This window comes from Fonsecaea monophora, assembly GCF_001642475.1.
Source record: "Fonsecaea monophora strain CBS 269.37 chromosome Unknown Scaff167, whole genome shotgun sequence".
Lineage (NCBI taxonomy): Eukaryota > Fungi > Ascomycota > Eurotiomycetes > Chaetothyriales > Herpotrichiellaceae > Fonsecaea > Fonsecaea monophora.
The window spans coordinates 1-15,376 of record NW_019174098.1 but is presented as its reverse complement, the minus strand read 5'-3'; the positions used below and the strand labels follow the sequence as shown (position 1 = coordinate 15,376).

Sequence of the window (15,376 nt, the reverse complement as noted above, 5' to 3'; positions counted from 1 at the left end):
GGACCTTGTGATTGATTCCCCCTCATCACCTCACTCGAGCCGTGCATCTGCCGCATGCGCTCCCAAGCGCTCTCGTTCCCCAGGTTTCGCATAAGAGGTTGCTCGGCAGACTTCTGCTTTCCCCGCGTGGAGAGGGAGGTCTCCAGGATCTGCATTCTCTCGTGAACATGCGGTTCCGCATCCCAGCGCCGAGGGCGAGGGTGATGTGCGGATAACGCGTCCCGTAAGCCCAGCCCCTGTCCGCATGTACCAGTAGAGCAGCAGCTCCTGTTTCATATCCTCCTGGCCTAAGAAGAATCAGGGATAGCTAATGCAAGGACCTTAACCCGGTTTTGGGGGTCGATCGTACCCATTGGGCCGAAGTATGTATTCTGTCTTCTGGCCTCGTGCCTTGCGTAGGAGGAATAAGGTTCGTCAGACACCCGTGCGGTTAAGACTGCGCGGAAATAGACGTCCTCGTTCGCTTGTCCGCAAAGCTCGCCCAGCCGCACCCTCCTGTGCGAGTGATGGATGTATGGATGTACTGACAAATGCGGTCGGATGGGTTGCCCTCGTGGCCCTGAGTCGTATGGGCCACCGCGCAGAAAGAAAAAGGGAGGGAGACAGGGGAGCTCACCAGAAGTCCTGCCTGTCCAAGCCGCCCAGACAGGTACAGGCTGGTCCTTGTTACTCGCTAGGCCCGGGGAACATTGGCTTCCGACGGCAGCCACGGCAAACGACACGCAATAATATGAGAGTAGACCAGACTTAGGTAGACCCAAACCCCAATGAGACCAAAGTCAAAAAACATCAAGTGCTTTTCCGCCATTACCTGTGTCATTAAGATTTTATGCCATACCCTGGTTCACAGCCTCCTGAAGTATTTTGGCGGCACTTAATGCCATGTCACTCTTTCGTCCTAGCAGCCACAACGCCTCGATACAATCATTCAGACGACTCCTTGCCTCCGACAGGTGGTTGGTGTCCATGAAAAGTCCAGGTTCTCGCCGTGACAGGACGAGTTTGACCAGAACTTCACCAGCCTGTGCGAATGAACGCACCAAAACTACCGTCCATGGTTCTGTGAGTAACGCTGCTTTGTTCACCGCATGGTGGAAATCCGGAGATTGCGAAAAGGACAAGTCTTCGTTACTGAAGCGCGAACATCGGCCGAGGTCCGAAACAGCGTACACGGAGCGGAACCTCAGGGCCGCAGAGAACTCCGTGGTCTGTCTGGCGGTTCGATTTGCTGGTAGAGTCATGTTCGAATCGTCCAGCTTCTCAATCAGATCCGCTAGAATGAGGATAGCAAGGTGCCAGTGGCTGGCCAGGAGGATGTACCAGGATTGAATCCGGGCCGGGAGGCTCTCGTGGTTCGCTATACAGTCTGAGATGAAGCGACCATATGTATTGTTCCAATGGTTATAGACCTCGAGCGTCGAAGCGATGGCGTTCTCAATCGCATCGGCCGTGGCGCGCTGATAATACAGATCTTGGAGATGTCCCACCCTGCGGAACACAAGAACTTTGACCGGCGCAGCGTCGGCCAGGCATGCGGCAGCATCGACATAGGAGCAAGGCCAGCGAGTTGTTTGCTTACGAACATCGCCGATCCGCGACTGCTGACGAAGAAAATAGTTGCCCCATACCTGCGACTCGCGGGACAATTGGGCACTGTTCATGTTGGAGAATCCAGAATACCCATCAAGGTCACAGGAATAGCCGTTGACGGATGTTGCGAGACGAGGCGCCGGGATCGGTTCATCGTCAGTGATGCTGGTCTCACCATCACTTAGAGCAAAAGTCCGTCGGTTCATAGCTGCGGATATTGTGTCAAACATAATGGCGAGCCAGAACATAAGTCCAAACGTTTGTTTGTCCTGCTCACCTAGAGCAATCGAAGTTTGTAACGCGACGTGACTGCCGTTCTGAGACCGTTCGGCGTCCTTGAGTCTTCGTTGATGATCATGCAGTTTGCGGACGGCGACGTCCAAAAAGATAGGTCCGGTGTCATGGTCGAGGATCTTCCGTAGCGATGCGAGATCATTCTGTCGACGTGACCCTGGGCTAGGAAGGACTTCGGCCGACTCTATGGGACGTTGCGTCAAAGAAAAGATAATGGTGGCAAATATGACCTTGAAGGACGGGTTGCCCACGGCCTGATTAAGGGCAGCACTGGCCTTCTGCCATAGTGCTTTCTGCATATTGCGCCCAAAGATTCCATGTTCAGGTAGCTGAGTGCTGAGGTTGTCGTGTTTTCCGAAGGGAGATTGGGCCCATTGCACCGCGAAAGCCATAACCACGAGGCTGAGGACATTGGATGCCTGCTTTTGGTCACTCTGAGATAGCAGGCCACTCCTTGCATATGCATCGTCCAGGGCACGGACCCGTGTCACAATTCTGTTGGACCATTTGGAGCTCCATGCGTCTCGTTGGTCCATAAATGGACTAGACGCATAGGGGCAATTCCTCTCAATCAGCCAACAGCTTAAAGCACCTTCTAGGGAGTCGTGGTAGATTTTAAGCAGGCCCTTTTTAATGTAGAGCCGACTATGATCCTCCGCCAGAAAGTGCGAGGCAAAGGGTGATGCCGTTTTCTTGGTCAGGCCATTTCCATAGAATGGAGGGGAGAATCGACGTTCCTGCACCACTGACTCCTGGTCCTGGCTGTCAACTACGGACTGAGGGTTCGATAAGGGCTGGCTCCAAGAGTTCGAACCGTCAGAGAGGTAACTCGTTGAAGATTGGCCATCAATGGCGACATCCGGATCGAGCATTGGCTGAGCTATGTAATAATTGGTTGGATAGGGCTCGGGGCAGTCGACCGGAGTAAAGTCGTAGAAAGGCTGATTGAGCTGTGAGTTCATGAGAGAGGCGCTGTCGTCGTGTTGCGATCCATTCAAACTCTCAAACATGGTACCTGTGGATAAGGATGCTATCGAGCCATCCGGAAACGTTTCTCTGGATATCGACCTGTTGAGAGAGTCGGTGAGCATCGAGTCAATATCCTCCTGTGGAAGATTAGAGACGCCGTCCGCCCACACATCCTGGCTGGCCGTGTCATCTACTGCGTGCGACATTCCTTTGGACCCTCGCCGGCGTTTGGAGGTGGTTGACTGACGCCTTTGATGCGACTTGATCCACTCGATTGTACATGCCTTTTTCCACTTCTTACAATTTGTGCAGGGAGAGGAGGCAAAGACATTCACCGCGTCGTGGTCATCGCTCGAAGAGAAATTGAGACCGCTGATTGTCGGCGCCTCGTGGACAGCGACTTCGACATCGCATCGACGTTTGCCCGCTCGACACTGATCGCAGCTCTTGTTCTGGCGACGACGGAGGGCGACAGTTTGCGCCATGATTTGTTCCAGGGGGGAGTGCGTAAATCGGTCGATCGAGTCAGGGATCACTGCGGCATTGACCTCGACGACGGTATGGGCTCTGAAATGTCAAGGCAACAAGGTAATTGCTGGTTCTCTGAGATGTCAGTTGTCAGTGCACGCGGAAGAAGGTGGAGTCTCTCAGTCCAGCCCCCGCGATTGTCCTGCTTTCATGGGCCTTCTGGCTCTTTTGCGGGGTAGGCAACAACTCTTTCTCTCGCATTGCTTCGCTTCGCCCGGCTCATCCAGGCTTGGTTGCCTTGGTTGCTTGGTCACCGCCAATCCGACCTGGCAGCGCCCACTGCGCCCACAAGCGCCCCAATTCACCCTCACCCTTCACCCTGGGCGATCCAAAATATTATGCACTCCCCCCTTCACAAGGCAGCTAATCCCAGCTGACGAAGCGGTTGAGGACACTTTTGCTTTCACGGCACCAACGGGTTACATCGTACAGGCACGCATCCACCCATTCCCTTTGCAGCACCCTTTTTCCGTCTTTGCACGCTATTACTGACCAGCACCTGGCTTGCTACTGTATCTAGCTTTCTGGAGGCGGTCCCCATCCTACGGAGTCGGTCGTCCCGTGGATCAAATTGGCAAAATGGATTTGTATAAACGGCACACTTCATCGCCCGGGTACCTAACTTGACCTAACTCAGGCCACTGTACACGCCTGATTCGAGAGCCACCCAGAGACCCAACACTTGAGGGTCTGCAAAAGGAAGGATTTGAGAACATATCATCCCTGCTACTCCCTTGGCTCGATCGCACCACCAGTAAAGATTGGGCAACCCCGCCCAGTGGCCAGTCCCCGTCGACCGTCCGGTCGGCCCATCACTCAGCATAAAGGTCAAACCCCAGCCCTGCTGCTTGCCTGGATACAAGTCTGGGATGGGATTGGTCAGGTCCGGCTTGGCTGGAGGGATGCCCTGGCGTGAAAAGTCCGGGAACTCGGGAATCTGGTTTTGGAACATCAAATCCACTGTCTCCTTTTTCAGAATTTGAGCGCCGGTAATCGGCGATGTGCCGTCATTCAGCAAAGTGGCTAGGATTTCTGTGTCCCATCAGCTCTAATGCCCGCAAGTGTGGACTAAAAGGTGGCTTACGGCAATACTCTCGTGGCCGCGCAAAGGCGCCAGCTCCTCCACTGTTGACGCAGGTCGCAATGTCTTGCTGACTCTCGACGACCAATGGACGGTGAAGGAGATGGTCTCGCGGTTGAAGCTGGCCGTCTGGAGTCCGCGCATTCATATAGGCCAGCTTCGCCTTCATATCGGCATTGGGAAACATGGAAATGTTCTTAATGTTCAAGGGTTGGAATATGTGGCGTTGAAAGTAGTCGTTCAACGACAGATTGGTGACACGCTCGACACATATTCCAGCCCAGTCAATATTCACCTAAGGCGTGATTTCAGTCAAACTTCCTGTTCAATCGAGAGGCAGAACCCACGCCATATTGCCAACCTTCACCAGGCTGATGGACCAGCGGCTGGATCAAATCCTTGATATGCCCTGAGAACTCATCATACCCAATGGGTTTGCTATGATCACGAAGACCATCGTGAAAGAACGTATAGCCGAAGCCCGCTGGATTCGCGTTAGCTCGATACATATTATGGGAAAGGAATTGTCTCTGACCGGTATGCGACAACAGCATTCTCAGAGTCACTCCTCTCTTTGCTGGGACGAGCTTGCCATCAGGCTGCAAGACGCTCAAGTTCTTGATCTCAGGACACAGCTGCGTCACCTGGTTCGCATCGTCCAGCGACAGTTTTCCTTGCTCCACTAACTGCATACATGCCACGCCGGTAATCATCTTGGTGCAAGATGCTATCCAGAAAATGCTATCAAGGGTCATTGGCTCAGAGGAGCCAAATCCTCTTTTGCCGGCGGCATGAGCGTAGAGCTCTTTACCGTCCTTTCCAATGGCGATACCCACCAACCCTGGAATCCCCTTATCCCCATCAACGCAGGCAGCGTTGAGGGTGGAGGTTATGTTGTTGACAGCCTCGGTAGAAAGCCCCATGTTGACGGATATCAAGACGAAGACAAGCTGTTGCGTCCAGCCTTACCAATATGCAAAGGGTCACGACCAGGAGCAAGAGGGTTTCTGAGGAGCTATGCAGGATTCGTCTGGCTGTTGTCTAAATATCAAGTGAGTCCACGAGTGTGCTTTCCCCTCTCGCATCTCCTCTCCTCTCTTCTTCTTCTCGTTCTCCCCCTCAGACGAGCCATTCTCCATCGTTGTGGTGACAGTCATGCGGGTCCGAGACTCACTCCCAAGATTGCTCATCCTGTGGCCCCCAAGTCCGTCGCAAATGGTCCGCAGTGATGTGCGGAAACGCATTCTTGGGACGTGTTCTAACACTGGAAGATCTTCCTCGAAACCACAACCCCATCGCGCCCAGCCAGCCATAGTTGTTCCGTACTCCTCAGCCGTATGACGATAGGCATAACCTCCTCAAGAGACGTATATCCTTGCGGAAGGCATGGGAACCCCCGCAACGTCGATTTCCTGTATGGAGACTAGAGACTGGGGTCTTACCTCTTTTGCGGAGCCGCAGCGCTGGGCCTTGCCAGATACATTCAGCAGATCTGTATGGGGCCTCTATGCGGGCACCAAACAGATCAAAGAATGGCCATTCACTATATCCAGCCAGTCAGGATGGAAATGTTCTGTATATAAGGATGAAGAAAGCAAGAACAGAATCACAAGAAGTCATCTCCCTCACAAGCTTCACCAAAGACTCCTTCTCATCTCACGTGGCCCAAAGAACCTTGTTGCCATCTGACAGACATCATCACAATCATGGGTGACCCGGGAATGACGAACCCCAAGCTGAAGACTCAGCTCTGGGAATACGGCCGTCGAAGGAGGACAGATGGTCCCTATGCGGACAACCTTGAGGTCGATGCCCTTGTCGTCGGTGGCGGCTTCGGTGGGGTGTTTTGCTTCTGGTCCCTTCGCAACCAAGGACTGAAGACTGTCATCTATGAGGCTGGCACTGACCTTGGTGGTACCTGGCGATGGAACTGCTACCGTAAGACTCGACCCTTTCGATGTGGTGTGACGTGTCTAACCTTCGAGCAGCCGGAGCAATGGTCGACTCCGAAGTCCCGGAATACCAATTGTCGATCCCAGAAACTTGGAAGACGTATGCCAAAGGCTCCCATGTTCTGTCTTCTCAGTGACTGATGTGCCACAGGTACAATTGGCCCTCCAACTATCCCACTTACAAGGAACTTCGTGACTACTTTGATCACTGCGACAAGGTCCTTGATATCAAGAGCCAGACGGCCTTCGAAAGTGTTGTCGTCGAAGCCAAATTCAACACGGACGAAGGACGCTGGTACGTCAAGACAGCGGACGGCCGAACGGCCAAGGCCAAGTACCTTGTCGTCGCGGCTGGCTTTGCTGCCAAGCGTTACGTCCCTGACTGGCCGGGCATCGAAAAGTTCCAGGGCATTGTCCATCACTCATCCTTCTGGCCTGACGAGGAGATCAGCGTACAGGGCAAGAAGTGTGCTATCATCGGCACCGGCGCTTCCGGCGTCCAGATCACTCAAGCATGGGGCCCGAAAGCAGGTGAGCTCAAGGTCTTCCAACGAACACCGAACTTGACGGTGCCCATGCGTCTCCGTGCCCTCACAGCGGAAGAGCAGTGGGCCGGTAAGAAGTGGTACCCGGAGCTCTTTGACCTCCGTGAACGATGCTTTGGTGGTTTCTTGTACGACTTCTCTGAGAAGAGTTTGTTCGAGGACACACCTGAAGAACGCGAAAGGTTCTTCGAGAAGCTGTGGTCCGACGGAGGCTTCCGCTACTGGCTCGGAAACTACAAGGATTATCTCTTTGACCCCAAGGCCAACCGTGCCGTCTACGACTTCTGGGCCAAGAAACAACGCGCTCGTCTGAATGACGCAAAGAAACGGGATATCTTGACCCCCGTGGAGCCTCCTCACCCATGGGGAGTGAAACGCCCGTGCCTCGAGTACTCGTACCTTGAGCAATTCAACCGACCTAACGTCGACGTCGTCAACATCAAGAACAACCCCATCGTCGCCTTTGACGAGAAAGGCATCGTCCTCCAGGACGGCACACACCATGACTTTGACATCATCTGCATTGCCACGGGCTTCGACATCACCACCGGCGGCATGACGGCCATGGGCCTACACAACATCAACGGCCAGACCATTGACAAGGAGTGGAAGAAGGCGGCCGTGACATATCTCGGCACCACTGTCCCCGGCTATCCCAACATGTTCCATCTCTACGGCCCGCACGGCCCCACGCTCTTGTCCAACGGACCGACCTCGGTGGAGATTCAGGGCAGATGGATCACCGACGCCATCGTCCAGATGGAGCGCCAGGGCATCAAGTACATCAACCCGACCGACGTGGCCAGCATGCAATGGAAGCAGAAGATCAACGAGTTGAGCGACAAGTCGCTGTTCCCGACCACCAAGAGCACGTAAGTTTTGGTTCCTCCCCATCTCTTATCCTTCACACACCTTTCTCTCTGTCTCGAGACTGACTCCGCTCTGCAGGTACATGGGTGGCAGCATGCCCGGCAAGGCCTTCGAGCAGGTCAACTACGCCGGCGGCATGTACAACTACCACCAGGACATCAGAAAGGCCCTCCCCAACTTTGAGGGCTTCCACGTCGTGAAGAAATGAATCACGACGACGGTGCCGGCGCCGGTCGCGGTGGCGGTAGCGGTGGCAGTTCGGCTGAAACGGAAACGGAAACGCGACGGTGAGGAAGACCACGAACTAGGGACGACGATGACGACGAAAGTCAAATATTGACGGGGGTATTGTATAGCTGGTACATAGCTAGCTAGATAGCTGGATACTTGGCCCCAGGAGACCCCATCGGCCATGCATGATGCGTGATGAAGGGATTGATTCTCAAAGTAAAAACGGAAATGAAAACGAATATGGAACGTACCCAATTTTCCCTGACTTCTCTTTTACTTCGAGTGTTGGCTTTGTTGCCCGTCTACTTGTGTCTCTGGTTGCGGATGAGCTACTAGGTCTGGACGTATGTACGTATGTACTAATGCACGTATGTAGACCGTTACTACACCTGCCCGTGCTCAAACGAGAATCCAAGACAGGATTCCCTGCTTATATATATATATATATTATATATGCCCCGAACTGTGCTTTGTTCCTTACCATTTTCGTTCAGGAAAGGGAGCGAGGCCGCTTTAATCGCGCACATGACGGATCATCGAGGAGAGCACGGAAGAGCGTCGTGGAAAGCCCCAGCAGAGTACGAGGGAGCGCTGCCTGACGCCCATTCCCAGAAGCTAGTTCGGGCTCAGGGGGTCCCCTTTGGGCCTCAGCTACAGTCACCCAACAGTTGCCGAGCGTTGGGATCACTCAGCTCAGCCCCGGTTTGCCCTGCTTTTGGCGTTTCACATCATCGGAAAGGGCCGCATCACAAAAGCTGAAATCATTCTGCAGCTGAAGGACCGGCGGGCCATCGTGGCAGAGACGGCAGAAATCTTGAGAAAATTAGAAGATGACAAAAACAACTTGCCAGGTTAATTTACGTGCAATACAGTAAGTCTCCGAAGTCTCTATCCTCCGCACAGCTCTTGCGAGAGCAGAGCAGTGCTTGTTACGCATGCCTCTTTGCCAGGCATCAATCGAGCTGAATAGCGTGTGAGTCTTAGCCATGGTGTTTAGTGTTTAGCGTAGTGCTTCAATTTTTGTAATCACAGTGGAACGAGGAAGGTGTGGCGCTCGTCCCAGCCTTGGCATAGCTTTCTTCAGCAGCATAGTAGTAGGGGCGACAGGGTCTGTGTCATCATCCCTTTCAGAATGCCGCGCGATCAATTTGCGAATTCCACAAGAGACCCTGTTCGACATTTACCAATCCAATAGTGTCACAAACGTAAAGCCAGTGATGGGTAGCAGACTGGAGGAACCCGAATTTCGACTTCTCGTAGCGGTCTGTGCTGCACTAGGTCCGAAGTGGTAGGTGCCTCGTGCAATGATGATGCTGTCGAGCCATGCTGATCACATCATAGTTCAAAGGTCGATACCAAAGCATTGCGGATCTTATGGGACCAGAAGCCACTCATAATGCCATATACTGTTTCCTCAAGCGCCACGTTGGTCCTGCAGCTCAACAGCTCAGAGCTCGTGGTTTAGAAACACAGGCGCCCGCTTCTGTAATTCCTCAAGAGGAGCCGCGATCCAGTGGTCATCTCCTGTCAAATTAATCTCCGGCGAACATCACGGGATCTCACCCGGAGTCCTTCCGCTACAAAGCGGACGCGAACATCTACCGCTTGCATGCTGTGCTTAAGACAATTCAATAGTGCGTCGTCTCTGACAGCCCATGAGTCACTAACTGAAATGCATCAATCGAACCTCGAAGACCCCAATCTAGTCGCACAGGGCCATTCAAGACTGGCGACAATCCTCCGCGCCACGGCGAGCAATTTAGTGGACAATTGGATCAATACTAAGCCGAAGTCGATGGCAGCTCTTATCGGGAAGCTTCAGGCGTTGGAAGCTGTCATGGCTAATCAAGCTTGTTTCGGCCACATTCGCGATAGTGAATGACACGATGGTGAGAAGAAGGTGCAACTATGTCTTTATAATCTTTCTAAGAAGTACGAGAGTTGCAAGGTTGTGAGAGTATTTGAATGATGGTACGATGTGCGTTTGGAAGCGAATGATGCGGTAACGACAGTCCCCCATCACTAAGCACTGCGTTATACTGCAAACCCTCATGCCAGTGCTCGTCAGATCGACTCCTACAAAGATCTTGGGATTCCAACAGAACCGTCGAGCAAAGTATTCGTTCCGGCTTTTTTGGAAGACGTAGACTGGAAGAAAGATGATACAACGAAAAGGACCTTACGATTTCAATGGTCCTTTCATTACGCTTTTGGGCGAATCAACTAAGAATCACGCTGCGTCTTCAATTACCTGATGATAGCGATCCGTCGATGATGCAGAAGGAAGATGTCAAGGGAAGGAAAGTCGTCGGAGGAACCTGGCAAATGAGCTGACTGACTGCAAGACCATATTTAGGTGCCAACATGCTGAGAGGCATTCTCATTCTGTCTTTATTGCCATTCACCCCATCAAAGTGTGGAAACAGCTAACCCCCCTGATGATAGGGAGTGTTGGTCAACGCCATTCTCGCTCGAATTCGATGCAGATTCGCTCCTAAACTCAACAAGACGCGAGTTCCGTGAAACTGCGAGCTTGCGATTCCTGCAGGGGAGCTCGAACAGGGAAGCTTTTCGACCCAGCAGCAAATTGACTTTCAAGGGTGGTCGCCATAACGGTCACCGCACATGCAACAACTATGATGAGTCTTGCAAACCGGTGAGGCGTTCAAAGTTTGATGCAGAGCGCCGTACAGATTGTACAGTGCGGGCTTTCGCTCAGTGATGTGCTACCAGCCAACGATTTGCCTTTGAGACTTCCTGCCTCCCTGTCGGTATTGCTGCTTGCGAAACGGTTGGCTCTCGATGATCGATAACAGGCACGCTCTAGAGAGGGACGGGCCTTAGCCAGCATTTGAGATGCATGCTGTGTGAATGGGAGTGATAGTCGTCAGTAGCGTGTCCATGGTCCTCTCCATCCCCATGTTGGAGGATACAATTTCATTTCCTCTTTCGACGACTTACCTTAGTCACAACCTGGACTCCACAACCTGACGCTTCGTGGTGTCCGCTCCTCGCCTTTCGTCTACCATCTTTCGACGTAAGCGGCTCTTGGGCGTCAGGCTCCAGCCCCTGGAATCCCCGAATCATCCAGTCAAAGGTGTCACGCTATGATTCCTTCGCATCATCTCTTCGACGCCTCCTCTTTCGGTCACGGTTGCCTGCAACGGTTCGCTTCGTCTTTTGCTCCCCAACGCTAGGACAGGGCACAGGACGTTGCTGATTCATATTTGACTGCCTTTCAAACTCTCGAATCGTCCAATCGAACGTATAGTCATACTCGAAGCCATTACGGTGAAATAGGTGACGGAACAAGCTCCGAAGGTGCTTGTAATCGGGTTTATCCTGGTCGTCCAATCCACGAATGTAGTTCATATATGTAGTAAACTCCGCGGGCAGATCCTGGCAGAGTTCGGTTACCTTGATCGTCTGCTTCCGCTCTAAGACAAGCCGGTATCTTTCCTGCCGACTCGAGGCCTTCAGACCTTGCCAGGGAAGGGACCCACGAAGAAAATACAAGGCCATATACCCTAGCGACTCTAGGTCGTCACGCCGTGATGGAGCTGCATAGTGTTAGCCGTTGAATCAACGATGCGAGACATTCACGGCACTTACCGACGTCCAAATGGCCATTGATACTAGCATAGCGGCAGGTGCCGACTAAGGAAATCCGGGGACTGGCTGCAGGCTTGTGACTTATGGCTTGGTCGTGTGAGTCCCTCCGATAGGTGGCGAGTCCGAAATCGGTCATGTAGACAATGTTACCCTGCTTTCCAGTGCCCAGTAGAAAGTTTTCGGGCTTAATATCACGATGGAGATAGCCCACCGCGTGAAGACTTTCAACCCGATGGAGGAATTGATCTATCAGCATCAACGTTGTCTTGAGTGAGAATTTATTACCACAATATCGAAAGAGATCCTCGAGATTGGGCCCAAGAAGTTCAAACACCACCACCTGGAAATCACAGTTGTAGCCATGCCAGAACACTCGAGGGATGCCAGGTTGTCCAATCAACTCTTCATAGATTTCGATCTCTTGGCGCAGAAGTGATGGTGCAGTCGAACGGTGCTCGAGTTTAATGGCCACCATGTCACCCGTAGGAACATCGCGCCCTGTGCGAATCAATTAAATCGATGCTTCACGGTCTCCGAGATAGCAACCCTACCGATATACACTTTTCCAAACGAACCTGATCCTATACGTTGACAAATTTGGTAACGCTCACCGAGGCGGATTTCGAGGAAGTGTTGAATAAATGGGTCGTCCATCGCAGGACGTGCAGGACGGACATCAGAGAATTTGCTGTACACTCTCATACAACACACCCGCTGAGATCAAGAAAGTTGCGCTGTTGGGTTCGACTCGGGTAACCTTCCTTCCCTTTGAACACTGGATCTAGCCGCCCCCGCAGCCGCCTGCGGAGTCAGAGGAACTTTTGACATCGCCCTTCATGTCCAATCATGCTTGCAACATCTCCACCACATGAATTCGAGTCAAGCGCTACTGCGGGCGTTGAATGCGTAGATGCCAGCCAGTCGATGGATGCTTCGAAGCGTCGTCTGGGACCGTCTGTGTTGTCCGCAGACTGCTTCTCTAACACGACCCCTCTATCCAGCCACCGCGGCCTACTTAGTCCTTCCCATCTTACCAACCATTCCCTCTCGACACCCTCATGTTCGTTCTTAACGAGGACCCCCGCTCGAAGAAGCGGCAAAGAGACACTGATGAATCTGTCCCTAAAGACAGCCCTGAGGACCCTCCATCCGCAAAGAGAAGGACACGCACTTCAGAAGCTGGAACATACCAGTGGCACCGTCCTCCAAGCTTCTGGAATAGGCTCTCCAAGGTCCATTTGAGTCGGGGTGCATTGAGAGAGTTCGACCGCAGGACTTCGAGAGCCGAACAACGAGCGTTGACGCTACATTCCAGCATCAACACCTCATCTAGACCTGGGACGAAAAGCGTGAAGCGATTTTCACGACACGGCGGACCTGACTTAAGCCATATTCGAGGAGTGAGTTCCGTTCGTGTGCCCCTTTGGAGTCCAATACTAACGGAGCGCTCTTATAGTTTGCCATTCTTGCTGACCAGGGCGACGCCATGAGTCCATCTAATTCAAGCCGAAAGCGTTCGTCTGCATCCAGCGGCAGTGGTGCAACCAGCAAGACCGGCAAGTCTTCTTACGATCCCAACTTCGAGCAGAACTTGATCGATGGCGGAATATATCCACACAACCGAGGTTCAAAACCCAACAATGCCAAAGATATTAGGGATGATATGGCCAAGCCTCGAGCTTCCTTGTCTCCTTCGCGATTCGGTGACGAGGACTTTAATGCGTTTGTGGATCTTTGTGACAGAGCAGGCGATGAAGCGACTGTACGGGCCGAAATTATATCCATTATTGCGGGCGAATCGAGGAAACAGTATAATTCCGCAGCCGACCGCCAATTCAATCATCTAGAGCCGCTCGCCGAGGACCTACCAAAGCCCGTGCCGGACTTATACGACGGCGCTTTTCCCCAGCAGATTAATCAACGCGTCCGCCGTGATCTCGGAAAGCACATTATCCCATCTAACAACACCTCTTTACCGGCGGCACCAAACTTTTTCCTAGAGGGAAAGAGTGCGGGCGGTCGTGCCGACGTCGCAAAGCGGCAAGCTTGTTACGACGGGGCTGTCGGCGCCCGGGCAATGCACAGTCTACAGAACTACCAAGTGGTAGAACCCATATATGATGGCAACGCCACTAGTTACTCAGCCACCTACCACCAAGGCACCGCAACGCTGCAACTCTATACTCACCACCTAACCGCGCCTAAGGCGCCTGGAGAACCACCCGAGTGCCATATGACACAACTGGATGGATTTCAAATGACTGGCAACAGGGAAACATTTGTGAAAGGAGCCGCTGGTTTCCGCCACAACCGAGACCGGGCCAAAACCGATCGAGACAATTTCATCGAGCGCGCAAATCAAAAAGCCCGAGGCGCACCTGCGGATACTCCGTCAACCACATTGACGGACAGCCGTACATCTCGGTCCGTGCTTCAAGAGGAGGAATCAGATACTTCTCCTGATGAGCTCGTTGCCGAGCGAACAACCGCCAAACGCACGAGACATGCTACTGTGGGACAACCAACGCACGCTGCTATGCCACTCACGGCAGCGCCCTTCTCAACCAGGTATCTCAGTCATGAGCTTACGACCTCTCGGCAGCCACCGACAGGTGCACACTGTGTGCAATCCAATCCACGTCCACGGGCCTCAATTAAAGATGGAAAACCCCGGAGGCAGATCAGACCGACGCAGAAGGTCTTGGATAGCACTTATGTTGATGGGTTTCGCGAGCGGAGACGGTGAAGTAGCTATGAGTTTCCATTTCCAGAATTGATCAATCTAGGCAACCTCGGTCTTTTGGAAGGATTAATCGACATCCCGGTGTGGTGAAATGCCCTGCATGGTGAAATGAGGGACCACTACTTCGAGCGCCATCGCTCCGAACCTGCTACGTGCGACAGCGATCCAGTAGCTCAGTTTGTTTTCGTGCTCTGAAGGCATTCTTGCCTCTCGATTGCAACTTCTGTCCATAAATACAAGGAATTGATGCTTCCATGGCCTGTTTTGTCTAAGCCGCCGAAAAAGAGTGCAAACGATCTCGTCCCTCTTGAGAGTACACTACCTTATTCGCTGGCTTCTCGACATGATAGAAATGGAACACGAATGCGTATCTACCGTAGAACGAATCATCACGTCAGAAATACTGCCGCCCACTACGTGTGCTGCCATTTCTTGTCGCAGAACGCTCCGGTCTGGTACTTCGTCGCAGATCCACAAACAGCCCAAGACTGAACCGAGAAAGACGACACGTAAATGACACGTAACATGACAACCACCCACTCTACACAGATGCGCGAAATCGGCGTCCTAAAAGACAGATCCGGGGCTTTTGGAAAGCCGAAGGTTGTGCTCCACACAGCGGAGATCTAAACTACCTGACTACATACTTGCCCGTGACGCTTGGAACCTTCGCTTAGCTAATCACGACATTCATAGGCACGTGGGTGGCACGTGGCATCCGTGGCAACTCCTTGTGACTCAACGGAGGAACATGGTGAATTCTGCTAGGTCCTGGGGACCGTCTGACTATATACCTTCGAGTAATTTACAGGGCCCTACCGGCGCTAGTCCGAAGCCTTCGGCCGAGGACTAGCGTGACGGTCATTACACGTCCTTGGCATTCCTGCCAGTCACAGCCTCCCCTACTTAGCTTCGAAGGCCCTCCTTCGACGGCACTCGTGGACAAGGCTGTCGGCCTCAC

At 52.8% G+C, this 15,376-nt stretch overlaps 5 protein-coding genes across 5 annotated transcripts; 2 read left to right on the top strand and 3 right to left on the bottom strand.

Moving 5' to 3' along the window:
• Positions 1-827: 827 nt before the first annotated feature.
• AYO21_11562 (hypothetical protein) lies at positions 828-3,338 on the bottom strand (the record flags this gene model as incomplete). The annotated part of the gene is made up of 1 exon (XM_022661450.1): positions 828-3,338. The coding sequence occupies one exon, from the start codon at positions 3,336-3,338 to the stop codon at positions 828-830; it is 2,511 nt and encodes an 836-aa protein (XP_022506232.1).
• A 671-nt stretch (positions 3,339-4,009) lies between these two features.
• Positions 4,010-5,385, bottom strand: AYO21_11561 (hypothetical protein; the record flags this gene model as incomplete). Its single annotated transcript, XM_022661449.1, has 4 exons — positions 4,010-4,413; positions 4,466-4,757; positions 4,810-4,946; positions 4,998-5,385. The coding sequence occupies 4 exons, from the start codon at positions 5,383-5,385 to the stop codon at positions 4,010-4,012; spliced, it is 1,221 nt and encodes a 406-aa protein (XP_022506231.1).
• Positions 5,386-6,168: 783 nt separating this feature from the next.
• On the top strand, positions 6,169-8,037 carry AYO21_11560 (hypothetical protein; the record flags this gene model as incomplete). The annotated part of the gene is made up of 4 exons (XM_022661448.1): positions 6,169-6,400; positions 6,451-6,514; positions 6,566-7,831; positions 7,908-8,037. The coding sequence occupies 4 exons, from the start codon at positions 6,169-6,171 to the stop codon at positions 8,035-8,037; spliced, it is 1,692 nt and encodes a 563-aa protein (XP_022506230.1).
• Positions 8,038-11,165: 3,128 nt separating this feature from the next.
• AYO21_11559 (hypothetical protein) lies at positions 11,166-12,326 on the bottom strand (the record flags this gene model as incomplete). The annotated part of the gene is made up of 3 exons (XM_022661447.1): positions 11,166-11,620; positions 11,673-12,170; positions 12,284-12,326. 3 exons carry the CDS (start codon positions 12,324-12,326, stop codon positions 11,166-11,168), a joined length of 996 nt encoding a protein of 331 aa, XP_022506229.1.
• A 404-nt stretch (positions 12,327-12,730) lies between these two features.
• Positions 12,731-14,418, top strand: AYO21_11558 (hypothetical protein; the record flags this gene model as incomplete). The annotated part of the gene is made up of 2 exons (XM_022661446.1): positions 12,731-13,072; positions 13,129-14,418. The coding sequence occupies 2 exons, from the start codon at positions 12,731-12,733 to the stop codon at positions 14,416-14,418; spliced, it is 1,632 nt and encodes a 543-aa protein (XP_022506228.1).
• Between the last annotated feature and the right edge of the window lie 958 nt (positions 14,419-15,376).